Source organism: Myripristis murdjan, chromosome 7, assembly GCF_902150065.1.
Source record: "Myripristis murdjan chromosome 7, fMyrMur1.1, whole genome shotgun sequence".
Taxonomy (NCBI): domain Eukaryota; kingdom Metazoa; phylum Chordata; class Actinopteri; order Holocentriformes; family Holocentridae; genus Myripristis; species Myripristis murdjan.
The window spans coordinates 18,772,843-18,796,492 of NC_043986.1; the positions used below are offsets into that span (position 1 = coordinate 18,772,843).

Genomic DNA, 23,650 nt, shown 5'->3' on the forward strand with positions numbered 1-23,650 from the left:
CTTATTTACACATTGGTTTAGAACAAACTCATATATTTACTGTCTCACACTAGACACAAACAACCTCTAAAGGTTTGTTCATACTGAGTGACTGTGACCGGAAAACAAAGCCATGGGCCCCAACTTCACATGGTTTTAGTTAACGCTCAGGCCAAATAAACCTCTGCGTGCCACAAAGAAAATGCAAAAAGACAAGAATTCGAAGATGGAGATTTCCGAGAAGTAAGGGCATGTTGCTATTTTGTGCAATTAAGCCACAAAAAAGGAAAAAAGTAAGACCAACCTATATGCTGGCCACCCTTCCCTTCCTAAAGATGACTGTTGTTCTCCCCACCCCCTGTCTCCACCCATCTCTTCTTTCTGCCTGGAGGAGAGTGAGAGAGAGAGAGAGAGAGAGAGAGAGAGAGAGAGAGAGAGAGAGAGAGAGAGAGAGAGAGAGAGAATTATTAAAAGCAGACCACTTTTAGGATGACTTGGAGCAGTGAGGCCCTGCTCCTTTCCTCTGTGGCCCGTGACAGACTTAAAACAATCAACATGGAAGCTTTTGAAGAGGTAACACTGAAACAAGACAACACTGAACTAACTCGTAACTTGTCAGTTTTCTCCCTCCCTCTGCTGTTCGTGTTTAGGGTTGAGAACTTGTTGGACCAGGTTTCTCTACCGGGTGTTGGGAGGACGGTGTTGAATTGGTCTTAAACGTTGTATGTGTTGTGTATGCATTTTTGTTCAAATGGAGCCTTGGAAAGTGAAGTACAAGTGTAGCTGAGCTGGAATTTTTATATATTTTTTGTTGTTCTTGGTTTGACAAGACACCAACCTCACCTGCCCGGAGGCGTAAACAGAGGCAAACGATTCTGCGCGCGAGAGCTTAACTGCATTGTGACTGCTGTACCTGTTGTGTTCACATACATACATTGTACATTTTTTTGTGTTTTAATTAGAGTTTTTTTTTTTTTTGTCTGGTGTGACAGAGCTCAGTTAGAGAGGTGAAATTCCTTTTTAACTATCGGGGGAGGGGAAAACAGAAGCCAGACCGTGCTAGACACATAGATCCTTTGCTTTTTCAGCCAGTGCTTTTTTGTACTTCTCTGAATAATTATGTCTACTTTGAATTCATAAATATGACTTTATGAACAAGGGATTTGGTGTCTTTGTCACAGCTACAACACTGAAGAATGGCATCATCCAAGGACTGGCTAGGATTTCTGTAATTACACACTTCATCACAGAGCCGCTCCACATGCCATCGCTGTCCCAGTGGGATTTGTATTTCAAGTAGGAGGCTGCACAGAACTGCACAAGAAAGATGAGGTAAGAACTGACAGCTGTCCTGGCAGGATAGGTTGGGGCATCCTGAGAATAAACTTTAAGCATACTCTGAAAAGTCCCATTGATGTCTGGAATGAAGGATGCTAGTCTCACAGGCCAGATCCCCTGAACAGAGGATCAATATAACCTTACAACATAACAGAGTGATATTTCACAGGTTGCGAACTTTCTCCAGAGCAGAGATCTTTCATGAATTCCAACTTCGATGTCAGTCACTCGCCGCCAATAACAACAGAGGCTTTAAGCAGGAATTTGAGGTAATCCAAATGTGACTTGTTTAAATGTGTGCCTGCCTCAGTTTAACTTGGGAAAGTGGGAATCCGAGGTGTTGTCATGTATGCCGATGTGATCCTCTGTTTTGGCTGTGTGAAGGAGCTGAATGATGTTGGCAAGGAGCTCTCCGCCAGGGCAGGAGAACTGGAGGCCAACAGAGAGAAGAACAGGTACCCCTACATTTTGCCATGTAAGTACATAACCTATTTGCGTAAAAAAAAAAAAAAAAAAAAAAAAATGTTGCCTGTGAATGCTGATCAGCATACAAGCCACGCATCCATTTCTTGCTCACCTCTGCTTATAGATGACCACTGTCGGGTGAGGCTGTCGCTTCAAGATTCACAACCACACTCTGATTATATCAACGCAAATTTTGTGCCTGTAAGAAACCATTCTGCTCCTCCAACTTTGTCATGTGAAGTCACTAAGACTGTCCATTATTTTCCTGCCTGGCTTCCTCCTCATGCACATACCTTGCTCTGTCTCCGTCCTTTGTCTCTCTTTGTGGTTACCCACCTGTCATTCTGCTTCTGTGCTCTCTTCCTATCTGTCTATCAGCTGGGATCATTGTCTCCTTCTGTGTTTACCTGCGCACATTCCTCATGTTTAGGCTGTCTGTCATGGCTGCTGGTCTAATCCTGTAATGACTGTGTGTCTGGATCCAGGGTGGAACATCAGAACGGGACTTCATCTGTACCCAGGGTCCTTTGCACAGCACCATGGCTGACTTCTGGAGGATGGTGTGGGAGCAAAACGTCAGGATAATTGTAATGGTGACAGCTCTGAGGCACAAGAACATAGTAAGAAACACACGTTGAGTCTCTGTGTTTGCCTGTTGTGAGCTAATCTTTGTTTAATTGTTGTGCAGATTCTGTAACACAGTATGTCGACTGCCTGCTGCTCCAATATGCATTGTTATGAAGCCCAATACAATCTGGGCAGCCTATCGCCAGCTGGAGAAAACTGTTCATATGACAGCAGAGAAAACCCGTAGCCAACCATAACCTTTAACTTTTTTGTACATGTACGACTAAGGTTGGGTGGCATATCAATATTATATCAATATCATGATATGAGATTAGGTATTATATAGGTTTTTGGTATATGTGCTGTCTTTTCCTGGTTTTAAAGGCCACATTATAGTAAAAGGATGCAACTGTCTGACTTTAGACTGTTGTAGCTGTTCTATTGTTTACCTCTACCTGCTTTACTTTACTTGGTCATCATAACCACATTATTAATAACTGTTTCTCAAAAACTTTCATCTGTAAATATCTTATTAAACAGCCAATGGTTCCCAATAGTCCCAGTATTCCCTACAATAATGTAATAATATTGATATCAAGGTATGCAAAAACATTTTGATGTAAAATTGTGACCCATGTAACCCCTCTCTCCTGTCCATGCATTATAAATACATTCCTGTGTCAACAATGTGCATTTCCTAACAATTCCCTTGCTATACAATGTGTATTAAGATAACAAGGCAATTGCTAAAATACATTTTATGTCTTGGTTTTCCATGTGCACAGGTGCTGTGTGATCAGTATTGGCCCCTAGAGCGAGGGGGGGCAGTGTGTCATGGACTGATCCAAGTGACCACTCTTAGTCGTAAACAAGGTCCAGATTATTTTATCAGCACCATTAACCTCAGAAAGGTGAGCAACCAGTCAAAGAACCTTTTAAATTTTACAATACGGAAGCCAGATGAAAATAAACTGACAGGTCTTTGTGGTGCCATTGTGAATGTTTGTGCTTCAGAGAGGCTCTGCAACAGAGAAGACGGTCACACACTATTACTATCCTTCCTGGCCTGACCGGGGTGTGCCAAAAGAGCCATCGTCCCTCTGCGCATTCACCGAGCATGTGAGGCAACATCTGGATGCTATTCCATGCCTTGGGCCAGCTGTGGTGCACTGCAGGTCTGACCTCTGACCCATCACCCTCTCTTGCAAGGAACCCAGGACTTATGTGGCAGCCTTGTCAGCAGTCATCTCCATAATCCTACAAAGAGTTCATAGAGTTCATCAGATGTGAACGTGTAAAATCATTCATCTTTTTATGTATTACAGTGCGGGAGTCGGGCGGTCGGGGGCATTTGTAACGTTGTTGTGGCTGATGCAGCTGAGTGTGAGGGGCGTCCCACCTGATATCCGTGGTGCCGTGGAGGATCTACGCCGACACCGAATGTGGATGGTCCAGAATCTGGTCAGTCCACAGCTGACACCTGTCTGGGCAGCGCCATTAAACATTTTCCAGTCCTGGAGACATAAATGTCCGATAAAGAAGCAGGAATATCCCATTTAAATTTCCTTTAAATGCCAGTTATGATGGAAGGACTCTCCCTGAGTACCTTTGCTTGAGTACTCAGTGCCATGAAAAAAGTATTAAATGGCATACCCTGAACATTCACTCAGATTTGCAATGTAATTATTAGCGTGCTTCTTTGGATTGCCTTAACTCAGTTAACTCAACCTAATTATTTAACAAAATGTTTTTGGTTTTTTGCCTCTAAAATGTATACAACATTCAATTAAATGCTCAGTTTTCCAGTTTAAGGACAATTTAGCCACATGAATACCCACATGAACTTGTCAAATCTAAGTTATCACTTTGTTTGTACACATACTGGAAGTGTAATCAAATTATTGTTTTGAGAGTGGAATGACTTACAGTTACCAAGTTTTGTGTTCTTACATAACTGTAATTCATTCCAGTAATCCTTTACTCCTCCGCCGGCATCATAAATCTGTCTGCGCCTAACTCATAAAGTCAGTGTGCCCTAATAATATATGCAAAATGCAAGATCAGGCATCCTAATTATCTTCTCATCTTCTCATTCCAAATGTGTGTGTACACAGGAGCAGTATGTATTTATTCATCAATGTCTGCTGCACTGGCTCGGCAGAGGAACCGGGGGATACCCTGCACGGTGAGAACACATTAACATGCACCAGCACACAGAGATTGATTTCAGTACAGGAACACTAGTCACTGTAGTTTATGATTGCATCTTAATTGGGTGTCTCATCTCGCTCTCAGCGGCACACAGAGTCAGGGTGCCAGTTCTAATGCTGGCCAGATGCAGGAGAGACCGCACAGCGCCTCGGCACAGGGAGACGGAGGGAGGAGACATCAGCATCGACGACAGAAGCCTCACTCAAACCAAGCACAGAGCACCACGCAACATGTGCTTCACCCCGGGAACTTACTGAGGAGGTTCCTGCCTTCTTCAATGCAGTTCAACTCTAACTCACACACCTGAACATGCAGACACACCCGCAGCTTCCAAGGAACAATTACTCATCCAAAATGTCCTCACACCTGAGACGGAAGGATAAAGACTTGAGTGCAGAAATATGTGCCAGTGCAGGACACGCCCAGTAGGCAGGAACAATGCTTAGGGGCAACAAGTCCTTAAAAGGTGACTGAAGAGGGCACAGCTGCAGCTCTACATATTATTACCCGAGGGCAAAAATTACAGACAACCTGCCATTCGGGTCAAACCTGTTCCTCCATGCTGGTTTACTAATGCTAAAACGCTGACAATCAGGTAGATGAATGTAAATCAACACCAAGGATACAAACAAAAATATGTCGGTCACTTTCAGCAAAATGTTTACTCTTTATATCCAGGATGTGTACTGTATGACTACTGTGAGGTGGGGGCTTGAAGAATGATGTATGTTCCAAAACACTAACCAGTGAATTGTTTTTGAGTGTTGCCTCCACTACCGATGGGTTGATGTTGTTAGATGACTTTTATTTTGAACTTTTTTTTTTAATGTGTATTTTATATCACAAATAATGAAGATATCATAGTCAAGGATGCATGTGTTGAACTGATGATATACTCGCTAGAAAGGCAAAGAGACATTGTATAGTGGCTGTACAAAAAGGTCATGTTTCAAAAACACACAGGCACTGCCATTCTCCTTAGATGACTGAAACCCATTACAGTACATGAAGGAGCTATGAGTATTATACATTATAGAACAATAAGGGCTAACCCACTTTTAAAGAGTCTTTCATTTGTCATGTAAATAAACATTTATGATACAATGGATCCCTCTACGGGCGAGTCCTGGGGTTGGTGATGTACTGAAGAGGGAGGAGAATCCAGCAGTAGTCGGCCTACTTCACGCTCCCTCTGCCAGGTGTCCTGTGTGGCGGCTGCACGAGACCACACTATGGCAACAGAGTCCATAACAGAATTAAGGTCCTGAAAGTCATTCAACACTGCTGATCTGAGCTAGTCTGGGGGCACTACAGCCCAAGCACCATTCACTAATAAGCAAGTCATCTCCAGAGATCAATGTGTTCGCATGTCAACGCAGCTCATCACTGACAAGAGAGAAACGAAGAAAGAAGGAAAATTCACAACTTCAAAGTGAATATTTCAGGAGCCCCTGTTCGGCTACTTGACGCAGTCTCAATACCACTGAGGTATTCACTGAGATGTAACAATGAGGAAGGCAGAGATGAGGGAAAGTACAGCAAGAAATAGGGATATACTGTATATATCTATTATGTATGAAAAGCAGCATAGAGCAGGCCAACCCCAGTGAAAGTATGTATGAAATATATTACAGATTAAAACAAAAATAGCAAAGAAAATGTACAATTATTCCAGACTATTGGTAAGAGAACCAACAGCTAAAAGAACATTTAAATTAGAGTTCAGGTCCAATAAAAAAAGATTAGACACTACATCCTTTGGCAAAAAAAGAGAAACAGAAGGGAAACAAAAATGTGTGGTGCGATTGACAGATAATGCCTCTGTGAGGCAAAATCTATTATCTGCTGTATGTGTATGTACAATCAGTGAGTTCAAGATATGCAGACACGATGAATACAAACATATACATGCCACCCTTAAAGAGGACAAAAGGATGTGAAAGAATAGAAAACTATTGATATTAAGCAATCAAAGACTGAGTGAACAAAGAGGAGGGAAAGATGAGCCTAGTCCATTTATTGTTCTCCCTCAGCCCAACTAGTGCAAGTTCACCGACATGTTAATGGCTTCCTGGATTTCCCGGACAACAAGGATGCGGGCAAGCATGTGCTCCAGCTGTTCTTTCGGGATTGGCTGAGTAGAGTACCAAATGGGGCTGTTCGGAGCCACCACAGGCTCAGGAGTCAGATAGAAGGTATCATTGCGGCCTTTAGCGCTCTGTGGACTGAGAGACAGAGAAAAAAGAAAATGTGAGCACATTGGAGACACTCCTTTTAACAACATCATCATCCTCACCATCATTCTTATTGCATTTTTTTCCTATTTACCATTTGAAGAGGTAGAAATCATAGAGCTTGATGGGACAGCGCAGAGGGTTCTCTGGGTCCTCCAGTTGCTCCGAGTACATGTCGTCTGTCACTAAAAGATGAAACAGAAGTGTTAACTGTCAGTATGGTCGGTTTAAAGGGATATTCCCGCTAGAAATCATGGTACAAATCAAAAGGTGACTGCTCACCTTTCTGCCCGATAAATCTTTCTGTAGACTTCAGGTATCGAATGCTGGTGCTCTTGTCTTTGGGGTTGTTGGGACTCTTCCTGGTGTGTCTCAGCACCTTTGAAAAGGCCACTTTCAGATGCTGGTCCACTGTCTTCAGGTGGAAATACCTGGAAAACAGAATAAAAAAAAAAAAAAAAAAAAAAAGGCATGATATGGATTTCTTGTAAATGCAAAGCCTTGGAAAAGTAAATGTTAAGTGCTGTACTTAACATTGTACTTTGTTCTTATTTGGACATTTATATTCCAATTTATGGACAAATGATTACTGCACAACAATGGAGCAGTATAGCCAGATGAGAAATTTCATTTCATTTGCGTTTTTCTAGTTGATGGTACCACAAAGTTAATGTGAATAATACACTGCAACTCACTTAGTGTTGAAGAACATGAGCGTTGTGAGCAGTGTCGCAGGGGAATGGGCTCCCAGCTGTTTACATTCCCACAGCATCTCCTCTGTCACGTGACTGGGAATGACATAACCTGGTGGAGGTGAAGAACACAATATGAAGACATTCATACATTCACCAAATGTTCAAGCTCTATTTTACTGCACTCCAGAGGCCGATCAATATATTGGCTGGATGACACTGGCTCATCACAACTATATCCTATCAGAATGTTGGTTGATATGCAAAAGAAGACTGCAGCTAAATGCACTTGATATGATTAAAAACAGTGATACTAAATAGTCTGTAAAGCAAACTATTAGTTACGGTATTGGTAGTGTAGCATATCACAGCTAATGGTAATGTGGATTATGTTAAGAAATTTATTGGTCAACTGTAAAATATTAAGCATCCAGTACATATCTTTATTACAATATATGATCGCCCAATTTGATTACTTGCAACAAATGTGGAATTTTATGTAAAAAAAAATTGCCTAATACATTATTGTCAAAGGTTTTCTTTGTACTTTTACTTTTTTTTTTTTTTTTTACTGATATTGATACAGGTCCCAAAAAAATCCAGTATCCCCGAGCTTCTATCATGTTCACAACTGCCATTTCTGCATTTAGACAGTAAGCCATTTTTGGTAAATAATGTTTAAATAATATTTATTCAAATGATCTTACAGAGCTACAGGTCTGTGTTTCAGATATTTTACAATCGTACTGAATACGACTTAGCCAAGCTGAACTAAAAGGTCAATTATGTGATGTTATGGGATTGTTAAAAAAAGACGTACATTAGGGTTGTTCATTGCCTCGTATCATATTTGAAAATAAAATCTGCTCAAACAGAGTGCATGGGATACACATTTTAACGCAAGACTGGATGGACATCTTTTATTCTCACCTAGTGGATGGACAGACGGTCTCCATGGCTCAAGAATCTGATGCAGACTCTGAGAGAAGCGAGTGTAGTACGGATCTGAGAAGACATCATCCACGCGACCATTATCAAACAGGTACTGCAGAGAAAACAGGGAGGAAGAGAGATGTGATTAATCTGTGTTTCCACATCAATACCAAGCACCTGTTGAGATTAAAAGTGTGTTGAAAGCAGAGCCTAAGTGTGCATGCTGAGCTCACCTTTTGTATGCAGAGAAAGACATAGTAGAGAACATCAGCCTCATAAGTCTCCCCTTCCAGCCCCCGGGCCTCCTGGGTCATCAGAGAGAGAGCCATGCTGAGCTCCGCTACTGCACACGACACCAAGTCCTCCTGGAAACGCAATGCCTGGCGACCTACACACACAGACATACATCACAGGTTAGGCTGATATACGAGTCAAAAAATTATTAATATCGTGCTAACAACTTACACTGAATGTGTACACTTACGGCCAATTGGAGCTAGTTTATTCTTCTCTTCTTTGTCAAGCTCTGCATTTTTTCTTTGAGCCCAAAGCCTCCACACCTCCAGCCCCTCCTCTGGCTTCAGAGACGTAGGCAACAACAGTTCCTGTACCTGTACCTGCTGTTGGCCTTGGCCATCCACCTCTGCTACTGCCACTGTCTGACCCTAGACACACACACAGCAATTTTGTTATCTCATTCTACCCATGTAGCTGCAATACTACATGATGCACATTTCAAAGAGTTAGTCATGTGCCGACTGGTGGCAAAGTGTTTTTAGAGTGGTAAATTATTACCTGTAGCTGCTGAGCGTCCTGGCCTGGCAGCCCCTGTGTGTGCAGCACCTGCTGCTGTGGGTCCCAGATAAGGGACTGTGTAGCGTTGGGGTAACCCTGCACCGCCACGGGGATGTGGATATTCCCGTTCATCAGCTGGGCAGGGAACAACGTGTTAGCAGCCAGTGTGTGTACCACCTCTTCCTGGCCCCCCATCCCTCCAGAACTCGTTATGCTGGAGACGGCCTGCGCTGTCTGACTTTGACTGGCAGACATTTTCAGCTTATCATTTTCAACAGCAACTTGTGTTGGCATTGTGGTCATCGTTGTAGTGTTTGCTCCTGCAACCTGCACTGTTCCATAGGCCTCCGGGGGAATGGTAATATGTGTGACCTGTTCACGACCTGCTGAGCCGGCAGGAGCAGAGTAGACAGGGATGGTCCAGGTCTCCCCTGTGGGACTGGTGATAGTGCCTGTGGCACTGTAAAGGTGGGAGCTGTCCACAGTAAGGAGGTCTGGTCGCAGGGACACATAGCTCTGCTGTTGACCCTGTCCCTGTGGGATGGCTAGGACCGTGGCTACTTGCTGACCAGGCAGGGCATAGGACACTGTGATGGGCATGTCCACCTTACGCTTCTTGGCTGGCTGGAGGACCCCTGCTCCCTGGGAAGTGGCAACAGTAGTTCCCAGCACCCTCCTCTCAGAACTGTCCTGCTGCTGGGTGGGAGAAAGTGCCCCCACCGTCTGGATTTGGATCTGCTGTCCTCCTGCCACAGCTGCCACCAGCTGAGCTTGCAGCTGAAATCCATGAGAAAAAGCCAATTAAGTAACTAAAATCAAAGTGCAGTTGATTATTTTTTTTTAATGGAATGGACATGCTATGTATGAATGTTTGTACCTGCTGGTGCTGCTCCTCCGTAAGATCCCCAGGTTGAATCAGCTGAGCAGTAGTGACACCCTGTAGTTGTTGATGGGAGCCAGAGGGCACCTGCAGTACCTGACCCAGCATCTGACCTTGCTGCTGACCCTGGATCTGCACCTGCAAGAAACGGCAGTTCAAAATGTGGTAGTCCAAAGACAAAACAGAATAGGATTTGGTACTAAAGAATGACAAAGACACTAACCTGCACAATCTGTTGCTCAGAATTCTGTTGTACAGGCTGCTGCTGAGCTGTCGACTCCTGTATCTGTTGGGGCTGCTGCTGAACCTGCACCTGAACCTAAATCATAAGCACACAGTATAGCAGAAAGCTCAATCTCACTTGTAAAACCTATAAGAAATATTTTACTATCCTCTGTTGCACAGTGATTTACCGGGCAGGCCAGTTCCAACAGTGACCCTGCAACCTCTGTGCTGTCGGTATAGATGCAGTTAGTCTCTTGTTGGTAGACCATGGTGGTGGTGGTGGTCGTAGCATCTCCACCTTGCTGGCTGAACTCCTGCAGGGCATCTGGTCCCTTGCTGGCCAAAGACTCCAAGAACTCCTTCATGCGATGCTGAGGGATGCTGCGAGCTTTCTGCCTCACCAGCTCCTCATAGGAGCCTGTGCCATCCAAAGTGTTATTCATTACTGCTGGTAGCACTCTCTCTACAGGGGAATCTGTGAAAAAAGTTGGATTCAGTTACAATTTTTTCCCCCTGCGTTGCTGAAAGATTTTTCTCACCTTGGCACAAACCTAGCAAAGGAATTAGGACTGGGACAATATGTTTATCTCCTGATTATATACAATCACGATACTTGGGTGCTGTTTCCTTATCTACTGCAGTTGGATATTAAAATTTACTGCATTATTTTGTTCTGTTTTGTTTTTAATTATCCTCTAGTTTCTCTGATTATCCTAAAGGTCACAATCATTTTCTACAGTGATGACAAGTTTAAAAAATAGCCTCACTACAACGAAATGTTTACAATGGGAGGTAACATCAATGAATTTGAGCTCACTGAATCCACAAGAGTCTCAGCTTTACCGCCAAACCCAATTTTATGCAACTTTAGGCCCCAGTATGCAGAAACGCACAATTTTAGAACAGGCAAAAATAACACATTTACACTGCATGCGAACAACTGCATGGGATTAGCATAAAGTGGGCTTATCTTCAAAGGGGAGATCAATGGGTAACCATAGCAGTCATTTTCATTCAGATATAATGAGGTGGGAGGTACATGGCCATTCCAGTGTTGCCCTCACCAAAATTTAGCCTAAGTTTGGAGCAATACTCTGCCCCCTTGCCATGACACCACCATTGCCTGTCTGATTTCATATGATAACAATATAGTTACTTTACCTCAATTCACTATTTAAAAAAAAAATAAGATTAACAAAAACGTAAAAAAAACAATCGCGATAGTTAAGTGAATCGACTTTTTCCCATCCACGCCTACAAGGCATCATCATAAATGATTTTCTGTAACCCTGCCAATGTGCACAAGACACAGCGCTGAATATGTTTGACTACCCAGATGATGGCAACGCGACTTTTCATTTTGCAGCCCACGTAGAGAAGCTCGGTTGACATCAGCTGAGGAGTACTGTTTACAATTACAACTTGTGCTCAGTGTCCACTAGCAGCACGGCTAACGTTTGTAATACGAAAGGGTTAATTCTAGTTGTCTGTAAACGAGCAGGGGCAAAAGCGCGGTTTCTTTCCAAATCAGCCTCAGAGTTCAAAGTAATGTTTTGCGGCCGCTGTGAAACACGACGTGCTGTTTTTTACACGGCGAAACAAGTTCCGTGCATCATGTGGCATCAGACTTTACTTGCTAATGTGACAGCTGATTACACAACAAGCTAGGTTTGGCAGACAGCTAGGCTAACGTTGAGTAGCCGCGTGTTGTTTGCAGAGAAAAAAAAAATCAAGCTAACCCCCTCAGCTTGCAGCTTGTTTGCGGCTAATGCGGCGTTAACGCGCTCCTGTCGGCACAAATAACCCAACACTGCATTTGCATTTGATGTGCAAACGAGTAAATAGCAGGAACCGAATTGGCTGGCTCGTATCGGTACATCGAGTACATTTTCTTTTCTGTTATCTCCACTCCCCAGGTAACACTAGCAGGCTAACGTTAGCTGGCGCGTTAGCTACCTCTTCCTCAACCGGGCCGAGGCTTCAGCCGCCCACAAGCGCTTCTCTACCGGCGTAAGGGCAATCCTCTTCCAGCGGGCAGGGACGCAAAGTCACCACCGTCGTCTCTCTGCGCCTCGCTTGCTCTTTATTTCTTGTGATTTTCGTTAGATGGCTTGCCGTATTTTCCCCTTTTCTTCACCACTCATATTTCGCTGGGCGCCATCTTACAACAGTAGCCTCAGACCAATAAGCAGGCGATTCCGAACTATGGGCTGCTATCGCGATATCGGCGCCGCTCGGCATCGCGATAACCCGTGTTTGTGGGTTAGTCTATTAAAGGGGACATACACACCCAAATAACATACATGCGGTGAGTCAGCAACGTCGACTTCAGTCCACCTTAAATCCCGCAAGTGCTAGACAGACGCTCTCAGTGGTTCACTGGCTTCTGAATCTTTTAAGGTCGTACTACAGAAATGTGCAGAGTGTTTGGGCTGTGCTCAGGAGGCTCTGGGCAGTTGAGGGTTAATTCCCACGCACTCACTTCACTCAGCATGGCCTGTGTTGTGTCTGTCCCTCACAGTGTAAATGGCCTTTTTATGATGTGTATAAATGCACCGAGTCATATGAGTTTTAACTTAAATTTTCCATAGACCACTGGGAAAAGTGGAGACAAACATGTTAGATATTAACATCCATAAACTTCATTTTCAACATAAAGTGTGTGTATCTATATGTGAAGATAGATAGATAGACAGACAGATATATAGATATTTTGGTTTCAAAGCACTGAGAAATTTGACATTGAGACACATTGCATCTTCTTTAAGTATTATTTATTCATGGTCTTCTGTCAAAATGGCATGTCACTTTTCTGAAACTTACAAAAACACATGGTGGTTTGGCAGTGACAAACCACTTTTGTAAGAAAACCATACAGTGCATTGGAGAGCATTTACTCTGTGTAACATCAGCTTAGAGCTAAAAAAATATGTGGCGATATAAAATTAATAGATTTAAGGCCCCTGTTGAACTATGACCAAAGTAGCATACATTCAACAAAGACAAACCATTGTAGGTACATATTATTGCAGTAGATATAGAAAATATTCAAGAGGCCACTTATGACACTGACTGCCCATAAGATTTGGGCTGATCAAAGTGATACCGTTGTAACTGCTTATGCCACTTTTAGTATGAATAAATTACAACTGAAAACCAAGACAACCAATTTTTCCCCGCTGTTAAATGCTTTCACATTTCAGACAGTTACTAACATGAGGGGTGCAGTTTAGAGACGGAGACACTGTAAATGCTACAGTTTATAATCGGATTCACTTTTTGCCTGAGTAGTCCGAGTCTGATGTTCCACAATGAGTGATGCAATCGGTGATACACTGAAAATGTTTCTGTGGGCTCATGGGAAGCAGGGGGTGCAGCTTGATCTCGCTCAATCAGATCTTCCCAGGATCCTCTTTGAGGGTGACTGTTCTGTTGAAGACGAGCTGTAGCGAGAGGGAAAAAAAATCAGTTTCTCATATGCTAATATTGAAGGAACAGCTTTACCCAAGCCCAAAAAAATAACATTCTCCCGACTTACCCCCAGTGGAATCTATCTATTCAAATACAATAGTCTGTCATGATTTCACCTGGCTCCTGGCTCTCAAATACGACGAAAAAAATATTTCCTGCCACACAACATTGTCAAACTGTATCTATCCACCTCTAATCTTTTGCCACAAGGAGTTGCATTTGAATTTCGTTGTACAGTTTGTGCAATGACAATAAAGGCATTCTATTCTAATTCACACTCACTGGGGACAGGAAATACAGTACGTCCCCACAAAACTCTTCACCCTCAAAAGCTGTAGAATATGTCGGGTATTTGTGCCATTGCTTTTGGGAAAGAGCTTTTCAGTTTTTCACATGCACATCTTTGATAAAAATGAATACCAATCCAGTGATACTGTACTGGGGCGAAGAAATACAGGAAAGATTGCAGCAGAGTGCAAACCCCACCAAATCACACAAACTAACTGGATGGACAGATTGTACTAGTAGTGCGTGCGAAAATATATGTTTTTTGCATTTTGAGTGAACTGTTCTTTCAAGTGTGAGTGTTTTCACAATGGCAGTGTGGCAGTGTAGATGTAAAAGCATTTCTTGAAATTAACGGGACACAAAACTTTTCAACAGTCACCACTTGTAGTCTTACCATTTTAAAGTTGCATGGCAAAATACCTGAATATCTAATGGACATGGAAATGCTTTCTGTCAAACAGTCGCTGGCTTCACAAGCAGCAGAGCCTTTGTCTTACTGTACCTTATCTGCTGTGCTGTCTGGGTCCAGGGAGAAGTAGCCCACCCTCTCAAACTGGAATTTGTCAAAGACCTTTGCCCCCTTCACTGAGCTGTCCACAAAGGCACTGCTGATCACCTGCAGGGAATTCTACATAACAGAAAGAATAATTTTTAAATAATCACCACACATATTGATGCAGTTCATTAGTTTATCCAAGGCCTTCCCCCACAGCTTCCTGCTAATGGCACTGAGTTACTCACAGGGTTGATGTCACTCAGGAAGCCCCCGGGAACTTCGGACGGATCCTCTGGATTTCTGTGCAGGAATCTACAAAGACAACAAGAGAAGCTGGTGAGTACGCCATATCGGTGGATTGTTGGCTCTCAATTACAGCACTTTTTTGTGACTTACAGCCTTTCGTAGAGGCGTACTTCACACTTCAGTGGCTGGCTGACCCAATGGATGAAGGCCTTGGGTTTTTCTGCAGTTTCAGTGGAACTGCAGCAAGTCACCTCCAACGCTACCACTTTACCCTGAGAGTCCTAGGAAAAAAGAGAGGAAAAGCACAGGACAAGTTGCAAGGAGAGAGGCCAAAAGGTAGGTAAAGCAACACCCATGAAGAAGAACTACAGGATGCATGCAGGTAAAGGCATGCACAACAGAAAGCAAACACTGGTAGAAAACATACGTGACCAGGATCAAACGTGTTCTCAAATTTCAAGTTAATAAAACAAGGGAGATGCCATGAAATATGCCCAAAGTGCTGTGGAGTGAAAGGTCAGGAATTTTACCTTGATGACCCTCTGCACAAAGATGACATAACCAGCATGCCTTAGGCCAACTGGCTGTTCTGGGGTCAGACGCTTGTAGCCCTTCTCCATCACCTGTGCAGACAAATGTGAGAGTCATCTTCTTTACACTATCCAGTGCCAGAGAGATTTGCTACATTTATGGTGAAAATATTAATTTTAGGGTTCTTTAGAGGTTCATTGTTTCTCTCTAACCTCTCTGAAGTCACTCTGTTCAATGAAGATGGTGCGTGTAAATGGAACCACATGGCTGCCCTTGGCCTCGTTGGCAGGAAAGTCTGGTACTCGTACATCTGACTGAGAGACAACAGGATGCCAGGGGTGATTCAGTGCCAAGGCTGTTAAATATTATGTAAAAAACACAATAAATAGCAAGTACCCTGGCAGTTGGGTGTGCCAATGTGTACACAATGTACAAACCTTTGCATTCTCAGGAAGGTTCGTTATGGTAACTTTGAGGGGCTCCAGGACAGCCATGGCTCGAGGTGCCGTTTCATTCAGCACATCCCTCACACATGCCTCCAGTAGGTGGGGCTCCATCGTTACCTGGGCAACTGTTACTCCCACCTGTCAGGATCAGATGAAATGTCATGATCACACAGAATCAGGTTCCTTTTATACTTGTATGCTGGCTCCCCCATACAGCAATCCATCTTTTCATCCGCCCTGCATACCCGTGCACAGAAGTTGTTGATGGCCTCAGCTGGGAAACCTCTTCTCCTCAGCGCAGTCAGCGTAAAGAGACGAGGATCGTCCCAGTCTCTGCATGGTAATGGACAGTTATTAAGTCATTAACAAATCACAACAAACACTGCATACTATGAGTTAGAGCTATACACAAGTGAGTAGTTGTTCTTTTTCAGATTCACTCATAATGTATGACTCATTTGTGTATTGTGAATAAACAGATACTCAATCAGGGTCTATGCACTGCAAGAGATTTGTGTTCCTATAATAATCAATAGTAACAGTTTTTCCTGTTGACACATGGGGAGGCAGCACTAAATGTGGAGAAAACCTAAATCTAAAATAAAATAAATAAAGGCCAACAGACCATACTGTATACTCCTCCCCTAGTCATAGCTTCTAATCCAAACCACATGTTTTGAAAACTGGTGAACAAAATCTTTCCATCTGTTTTGTATTTTTACAACCCATTATGTAAACTATGACAATTATTACACTGTCAGCAGACTGTTAATTATTAGCCACAGAGTTACGAATTAACAACTAGAAGCCTAGAGGAACAAGAAAGTCCAGTTTTACCTAACAATCCCGGTCTCTACCAATTTGATGATTTTCCTCTTTGACACAACAGTATAGGTGAGGTTCAAGCGTCCATATTCCCACTGCACAGGACAGTATACATCCAGGGCATTGCACAGCCAGAAATATGATGACCGCCTGAAACACAAACATAAAAATATAGCAACAAACAAAACGATGACCACTAGCAATGCATTAATAGGCCTGCAAAGACTGTCATAATGAAACTGAACGAACACTAAATCACGAAAGTATACCTGGCCTGAAACTCTTTGGTACAAAGCGAGTGTGTGATGTTTTCAATGGAGTCACACAGACAGTGGGTGTAATCGTAGGTGGGGTAGATACACCTAGGGAGAGAGAGATGAGCAGAATAGGGATAAGTATAACATCTTGGGATAAAGATTTTTAATCTCAATTAGACCACATGGCATGGCATGCATTGTGTGTGCCATAATTCTTGTGTTCATACCATTCATCTCCTGTTCGGTGATGTGGTGTGTATTTGATTCGGTATGCTACAGGGTCCATCTTCCCGTCCTCCATGACCATCTTCATCCTGAGTGTAGCCTCACCCTCAGCATAAAGGCCCTTCTTCATCCTCTCAAACAAGATCAACGACTCTTCAACAGGACGGTCTCTCCATGGTGATGGCGGTACATTGTGGCCCTTTAATTCCTCTCCCTTCTGGTGGCACACATAGGCATGGCCCCTGAAGGAGAGAAAAAGACAGAAGGCCTGAGAAGGTGCCTATCTACATTATGCACTTTTACCAACCAGTGCCAGATCTAGAAATTTTGCAAGGTGTGGAGAAGGGGTGGCACGGAGTTTTGGCAGGGTGGCTTAAAGGGTGATGAGTAGATAAGGACTCTTTAATGTAACTTATTTTACTTAGACTGGAGGTGCAATCACAATCATTGCCTTCCGCTCCTCACAAGAAATCCCCTCAGTGAAAGAACCAAATCCCAAACCACCACAGACACACTCTCTCTCTGTTTGCACTTTCACATGGAGGGTTCACCACATTGAGGGCTGTCCCAAACCAGTTAGCAGGGAGTGGACAATGAAACTCTCCACTACTGAATCTAACTGGATTTCACAACCACTAAGACAGAAGTGAATGCAGAAAGACAGATGAAATGTCATACAACTTTAGGTTTCAATTTATAACACCTTTGCTGTCAAATCCTGTGGTTTCCCTACACGGCCTGTTCACTTGGCTTTAAATATATTAGAATGACATTTTAAAATCAGTGAATCTCTACTGACTACATATAATTTGTCCCTAAGGTCAAATGACTTGCAGATTTTGTAGACAAATTACATCCATCCATAATTTATATTACAGCATAATGGGGATTATTTTGGTGATGTGATACATTTGCAGGGAAGATGAAAACACCATGGACACTATGAGGCTAAGAATAGAACATGACTTTTAATTTTTTTTCCTCCAGTTATTATGTTCTTTTTTTTTTCTAAACAAGTTTGTCAAAAGATGTGTTTGTCAGTAGCCATGGCAACAGCTGTTTGCTGCTTCGGGTGGCAGGTGACAAGTGCATCTCGGCATTGACCCATGTTTTTTATCCTCTCCCTTTATCAAGGAGTTCCCTCCACAGCTGTAAGTGTGACTCCATGAGGAGAGTCACTCCTGAGTGAAGTGGCAGTGGGGAGGGACCCGTTTGAGAAAGGGCCACCTACTCTTCAGAAAACCTCTCTACAGAAAGCACAATCAGTCCAAGGGAGACCAAGAGTTATTGCTATACTGGTTGCAACTAAACCACTACAGGTTAAACAAAAAAACTCTGTTAACTTATGTTACATACTTATCTAAACCTGTAATGCCCACTGCGTGCACTGCAAAACAACCCCTTTTTTACATCAAATTTCTAACAAATCAATCATTTCTAATTAAAGCTGTAGTCCAGCCACTTGCAAATATTTGGAATCAAATGCAATGATCAAATCTAAATCATTAAGCCCAATTAATCGCCATATATTCTACGCTCACCCCAGTGTCCAAAACACTGTACCACACTCTTTTTCTGTCTGACAGCAGTCAATGGCCCCTGGCTGAGCTTTCTCTCTCTGTAGACTTTGCATGAAGAGATACATTGTATATAGAATGTGTCAAGTTCATGTATCCATTCATGCAAATCCTATATAGAGAGAAAGGCCACTGACTGCTGTGGGACAGAGAAAAGGTGCAGTACCACGTAATCTCATCCCTCTTGAATTTATCCACACATTTTTTAGACTGGTTGAAACTGGGGTGGCAAGGACTTTTTTTTTTTGACAACCTCCTAGATCTACCATTATTAGCAACATACGCAGCTCCCAGTTCTCACACTTACCTGCGAATAAGATCCACAGCAAGGTCATATAGTTGCTGGAAGTTGTCTGATGCGTGGGTGATGGCATATGGTTTGTAGCCTGTATGATACAGTAAAACCAATGAGAGACTATCCTCTTGAATGTGGATACTGCAAAGCTTACAGTGTAACTCAGACTAAAGCTCACCGAGCCACTCCACCATCTCCCTGATGGCAGTGAAGTATTTTTCCTCCTCCTTCTCCGGGTTTGTGTCATCGTACCGCAGGAAACAAATTCCACTGTTGGCCTACAGATAGAGACGGGGTTAATGACAGATAGCTGTGGCAGAGAGGATGCAGCAGGTAAGTCGGCCGCGTGTCTGGTATAGTGCAAGAGGGGAGAAATAGAGACTTGTACCTTTGCATAGCCAAAATTGAAGTTGATAGCTTTGGCGTGTCCGATGTGAAGAATACCATTAGGCTCAGGAGGAAAACGAGTACGTATCTAAAGGAATTTGACAAACAGGAAGGAGAAAATTACTATAGGTGTTGAAGAAATTTTTAATTTCCAGCATTTTCCAAAATATATATTAAAGTATCTTTTTTTATTTACCTGCCCACCAGTGATCTCCAAGTGCTTTTTAAGCAGGTTCATGGTGTTGGGTGTCACCACATAGCCCTCAGTCTTATAGTTCTCTCCTGTGCAGAGAAGGCAGGAGTGAGTCAGTCAGGGCAAGTGCTCATATAAATTGCTGTAGCTGATGTACAGAGGAGTGGATCAAAAGTTGTAAAAAGCCCCCCCACAAACTGTCTGACTAGCAATCACACATGTATGTTGTACTGGAAAACCTAGGTGACTCTGTCTTGGTGACTCTCTCCTATGCATCTGTCTCATGGAGTAGGTGTGTGAGTGTGTGTTCTCACCTGGTTTATGAAACTTGAGTGCTTCTCCTCTGAGCTGCTCCATTAGAGACTTTCCCTCATTGTTCATCTCACCTTAACAGCCAATATAAACGTGATCGTTAAAACATGCCATCTGATATGTACTTGTCCACATTCGCTCATCACTGTCATCCAAACCCACTTGGCCTTACCATTCAATGCGACCTCCTCTTTCTTCAACTTCACCTCGTTCTCGGGGGCTTTGGCCTTCTGGGGCTGCAGAAAGGAGATAAGTATAGATGGTAACCAAAGATGAAATCAATGTATTTTAATCAATCATGTGATTAGACTGTGAGGTGTTACCTTAGGTTTCTTCTCAAGGTCTGCCTCTGTCTTGGGGCCCAAGAGGTGTAAGACCTGTGAGCACAAAGCCAGAGTTGGAGTTGTGCACAGACAGGGCAGTAAACACCTCCCACCCACCTACAATGACAAGTAACAACCACCGTAGTGACCTGTCCTCATACTGACCAACTTCTCTGTCTGAAACCCACCTGCATGTCCACCTCATTTTTGATTATTTTCCCATCAGCCCACTTCAGAGCAGTACGTGCTTCTCCTGTTAAGTCACAAAAAAACTCAGTGAGACACTGTTTCTTCAACAATATCGATGTAACTGAAGGACTCAAAATTATTCATTCAGACAAGCCGGAGATCATACCCATGAGCAGTCCCATGTTAAAGCGATACCTCTCCTTTAACAGCTGTTCTTTGTGTTTCTTGATCACAGACTCAACCTGCAAACATTACATCGTCAGTGAACATGACACAGCCGCTAAACACCACAACTGTCAAGAAACTCATTTTTCCTGGCCCATGTATACTCATGTACACTTACTGCATCTTCGATCTGCTCTGGTGTTATCACCACGCCGACTCCACAAGCGTCTTCAAACTCCTTCTGGTTCATGGGATCCTGCGGATGGCTCTTCACAAAGTCCAGTGCAGCTAATGAGACAGAGAAAGCAGAAACGCATGGGGTGTAATTGTGTGTGAGTGAGTTTGAATGTCTGTGTGTAGCACGGCTGGGTACGCGCGAAAGGTTTGTTTGTTTGTTTTAATGTCGGTGAAAGTCCAGGCCCATCTGTGCAAATGTTTTACAACACTCTATTACTGTGACATCCTCAGTGATGCAACATTTTGAAAGACCAATTAAACACTTCATCCTAGATACAGAACAACAGATCTTTGATCCCCGGCAGTTTCCCTAACAGCCCAGCAGGAGGGCTGATGATGCTATCCTGACTGTTGAAATGAATACATTAAAAAGAAGAAAGACAACACATGTGTCAAGACTGTATTTGTAGATTTTACATCTGCTTTCAACAGAATTCAACCCACACATTCTAGCTCAGTGCCTGTCCACAATTTTTTTCTTTGATGGTGGCCTGATACCGAAGCTATTGGATTTCATGAGTCAAGGGTCACAGCCGGTCAAGGTCGGCAAACACCTGTCAGGAAAAATATTCACTGATACAGGTTCTCCACAATGTGGTGTTCAGAGCCGTAACAACCAGTCAAATTATCTATTAGCTGCCAACTATTAAATTAATCACCAACTAGTTTAATAATCAAGTAATCAATTTGAGTCATTTAATTTCTTAATTCACCGATTCTAGCTTCTCAAAAGTGAAAATTCTCCGGTTTATTTCGTCCTTTATGACTGTAAACTAAACATCTTTGGGTTGTGGACTGCTGGTTGGGACAAAACAAGCCATTTAAAGACATCACCTCAGGCTGTGGGAAGTGGTGATCAAGATTTTTCACCATTTACTGATGTTTGATGGACCAAATATCTAATCAATTACTCGAAAAATAATTGACAGATTCATTTATAATGGAAATAATCATTTGCTGCAGCTCTAGGTGTGTTCTGGCCACACACATATTACAAATGTACACAAGTAATTGCACCGGTTCCAAATAATAGCTGCCCAAAACATGATTAAACTTGCTGATGACAGGGTTAGGGTTAGGGACAACAGAGGATGCATTTCCTCAAAAAACTAAAAACTGTTAACGTGGACTGCAAAATGTCTGAAATATTTGCTGGTTTGGTACTACTACTCTCACAAAGGTCCCTGAGGAAAAGCACGACTCCAGCTGGGGACAGTCCAGCTAAACCAGTAAGTCTGGACCATATTTTTTAAGAAAAGGGCCCCAGATAATGCAAAGGAGATTCTCTGTGACCACTGTCACCCCTTGACTGCAGACTTTTACTTCATGCAGGCTGAAGGTTTTCAATCCCAACCTGCAAGAAAAACAAAACTAAGCAGTCCTTCATCCCTCAATTTATAGCCTAATCCTAATAAACAAAAACAGCTACCGTCCAGCTGGATCTGGACTAAATTTTGACACTTTATACCATTACCATATCGCACTGTGGTAGTTCCTTGTGCACTGTGTGTGTGTCCTCTAGGGGTTAGACTATTTAAAACAAATGTAAAAATACATTCAGTATATTCATTAAGCGGATGTGTTTGTAACGCTGCACTCTGTAGGGCGTATTGTGGATTGAACAGCTGCTTTTTTTTTTGTTTTGTTTTTTTTACGGTTCTGTTTTACGGCCCAAGTGTCCTCAGATGTTCTTTTACTAACACGTCGGACAAGTTTATACAACTCAATTTCCCATCCCAACCCATCACTGCAGGTCTGTTCCTCGGTGATCACACTGAGAGAGACAGCAGAGTGTCAGAAGAAGATCAATGTTCCCCTGTAATGTTGTATGAGGAATTTTATGGGAAATCACAATGATCTAGTCAACAGATTCATAGCTTTTTTTTTTTTGTCATCACTTGGTTCCCACTATAATCAGCCAGGCTGTGACACGTCTAAAGACAATACCTGCCAGCTGTAGCTCTGTGCAGATCTTGCGCTGAGCGATGTGGTCTGACAGGAATGCCAGGCGTTTGGTGTCTCTGAGGCGAGAGGCCATGCTGTACAGCAGAGTGCCCATGGCTTTGTCCACTCCTGACGGGCCATGGACCCGCTGAGCCTGTTCAAACAAGGAGGAAGAAACCAGCACTGACCATGTTACACACAACCCTGCCCTTCGGGATGCAGCTGACTGTATTAGAGCCAACACAAGGGACATGGAGCAAAGTAAAAAGCCCCACAGGTATGATGGTTTTCAAGTAACCTCAGGAATGTGAAACTAAAACTTTTCAAAGCGGCACAGACTAAAGTACAGTATAATCACACGGAGAGAGGGGAGCTTACTTCATAGCTGTATGATACTGTCTGACCAGGTGACATGTGGTAAACAGACAGCACCATCGAAAAAGTAAGAGCAGAGGAACAGAGGACTGATGTAGCAAGTAAGCTAAGGAAGACAGACTCAGCTGTGTTTCCTTCCTCGTTGAGTTTTCTGGCTTCGGACGTACCTGAACTATCGCGTCCTTGAGGGCAGAGCTCAGCGCTTCATTTTTCAAGGTTTCTTTCGCTTTCTGCTCGCTGAGCCCGATGGAAGTGAAAAGTGTCAAAGCATCCGCCATTTTTCCAGCACAGCACTCACCCGGCCAGACCGGAGCCAGCAGTAGGACACGCTACTGAACACTTTTTTCAGAGAAGCGGCAACTTCCTGTGCACGGCGAGGAAAATATGAGGGACACAAATGCGAGCCAATCAGACGCGGCGCGGCCGGCAACATCGACCAATCGAGCCTGAGCTTCATTTAAGGAACCGCCCACTATGAGTGTGGGAGCCAATCAGCGGCTGTGTTGACATCAGGAAGGGAGGCGCTACGGAAATCTGAGCAATGTTGCA

General features: G+C 43.2%; 3 protein-coding genes across 3 annotated transcripts; 1 reads left to right on the top strand and 2 right to left on the bottom strand.

Moving 5' to 3' along the window:
• The first annotated feature begins 454 nt into the window (after positions 1 to 454).
• LOC115362609 (receptor-type tyrosine-protein phosphatase V-like) lies at positions 455 to 4,867 on the top strand. The gene is made up of 11 exons (XM_030056588.1): positions 455 to 552; positions 1,161 to 1,311; positions 1,505 to 1,586; positions 1,702 to 1,792; positions 1,907 to 1,983; positions 2,268 to 2,402; positions 3,135 to 3,260; positions 3,364 to 3,524; positions 3,675 to 3,810; positions 4,464 to 4,534; positions 4,645 to 4,867. The coding sequence occupies exons 2-11, from the start codon at positions 1,307 to 1,309 to the stop codon at positions 4,865 to 4,867; spliced, it is 1,107 nt and encodes a 368-aa protein (XP_029912448.1). The 5' UTR covers positions 455 to 552; positions 1,161 to 1,306.
• A 616-nt stretch (positions 4,868 to 5,483) lies between these two features.
• On the bottom strand, positions 5,484 to 12,508 carry LOC115362032 (glutamine-rich protein 1-like). The gene is made up of 12 exons (XM_030055798.1): positions 12,276 to 12,508; positions 10,508 to 10,794; positions 10,318 to 10,413; positions 10,092 to 10,232; positions 9,215 to 9,991; positions 8,904 to 9,084; positions 8,653 to 8,807; positions 8,417 to 8,531; positions 7,490 to 7,598; positions 7,077 to 7,225; positions 6,889 to 6,979; positions 5,484 to 6,785 (listed from the first exon to the last, which is right to left on the bottom strand). The coding sequence occupies exons 2-12, from the start codon at positions 10,760 to 10,762 to the stop codon at positions 6,599 to 6,601; spliced, it is 2,256 nt and encodes a 751-aa protein (XP_029911658.1). The 5' UTR covers positions 10,763 to 10,794; positions 12,276 to 12,508; the 3' UTR covers positions 5,484 to 6,598.
• A 563-nt stretch (positions 12,509 to 13,071) lies between these two features.
• Positions 13,072 to 23,458, bottom strand: qars1 (glutaminyl-tRNA synthetase 1). The gene is made up of 23 exons (XM_030056332.1): positions 23,269 to 23,458; positions 22,730 to 22,880; positions 20,724 to 20,833; positions 20,547 to 20,622; positions 20,380 to 20,444; positions 20,192 to 20,245; positions 20,041 to 20,104; positions 19,871 to 19,942; positions 19,560 to 19,645; positions 19,365 to 19,451; positions 19,155 to 19,254; positions 18,989 to 19,067; positions 17,107 to 17,346; positions 16,892 to 16,984; positions 16,635 to 16,772; positions 16,043 to 16,130; positions 15,789 to 15,935; positions 15,564 to 15,665; positions 15,351 to 15,443; positions 14,971 to 15,101; positions 14,820 to 14,886; positions 14,581 to 14,706; positions 13,072 to 13,762 (listed from the first exon to the last, which is right to left on the bottom strand). The coding sequence occupies exons 1-23, from the start codon at positions 23,377 to 23,379 to the stop codon at positions 13,712 to 13,714; spliced, it is 2,331 nt and encodes a 776-aa protein (XP_029912192.1). The 5' UTR covers positions 23,380 to 23,458; the 3' UTR covers positions 13,072 to 13,711.
• Positions 23,459 to 23,650: the final 192 nt, after the last annotated feature.

Coding starts and splice junctions, on each gene's coding strand:
- LOC115362609 (XM_030056588.1), top strand. Junction 1,587..1,701: donor GCTTTAAGCAGGAATTTGAG/GTAATCCAAATG, acceptor GGCTGTGTGAAG/GAGCTGAATGATGTTGGCAA. Junction 2,403..3,134: donor CTCTGAGGCACAAGAACATA/GTAAGAAACACA, acceptor CCATGTGCACAG/GTGCTGTGTGATCAGTATTG.
- qars1 (XM_030056332.1), bottom strand. CDS start 23,379: ATGGCGGATGCTTTGACACTTTTCACTTCCATCGGGCTCAGCGAGCAG. Junction 22,881..23,268: donor TCAAGGACGCGATAGTTCAG/GTACGTCCGAAG, acceptor TTGTTTGAACAG/GCTCAGCGGGTCCATGGCCC. Junction 19,255..19,364: donor TCAATTTTGGCTATGCAAAG/GTACAAGTCTCT, acceptor CTCTATCTGTAG/GCCAACAGTGGAATTTGTTT.
- LOC115362032 (XM_030055798.1), bottom strand. CDS start 10,762: ATGAATAACACTTTGGATGGCACAGGCTCCTATGAGGAGCTGGTGAGG. Junction 8,808..8,903: donor TAAACTAGCTCCAATTGGCC/GTAAGTGTACAC, acceptor CTGTGTGTGTAG/GTCGCCAGGCATTGCGTTTC. Junction 8,532..8,652: donor TCTTTCTCTGCATACAAAAG/GTGAGCTCAGCA, acceptor TTTTCTCTGCAG/TACCTGTTTGATAATGGTCG.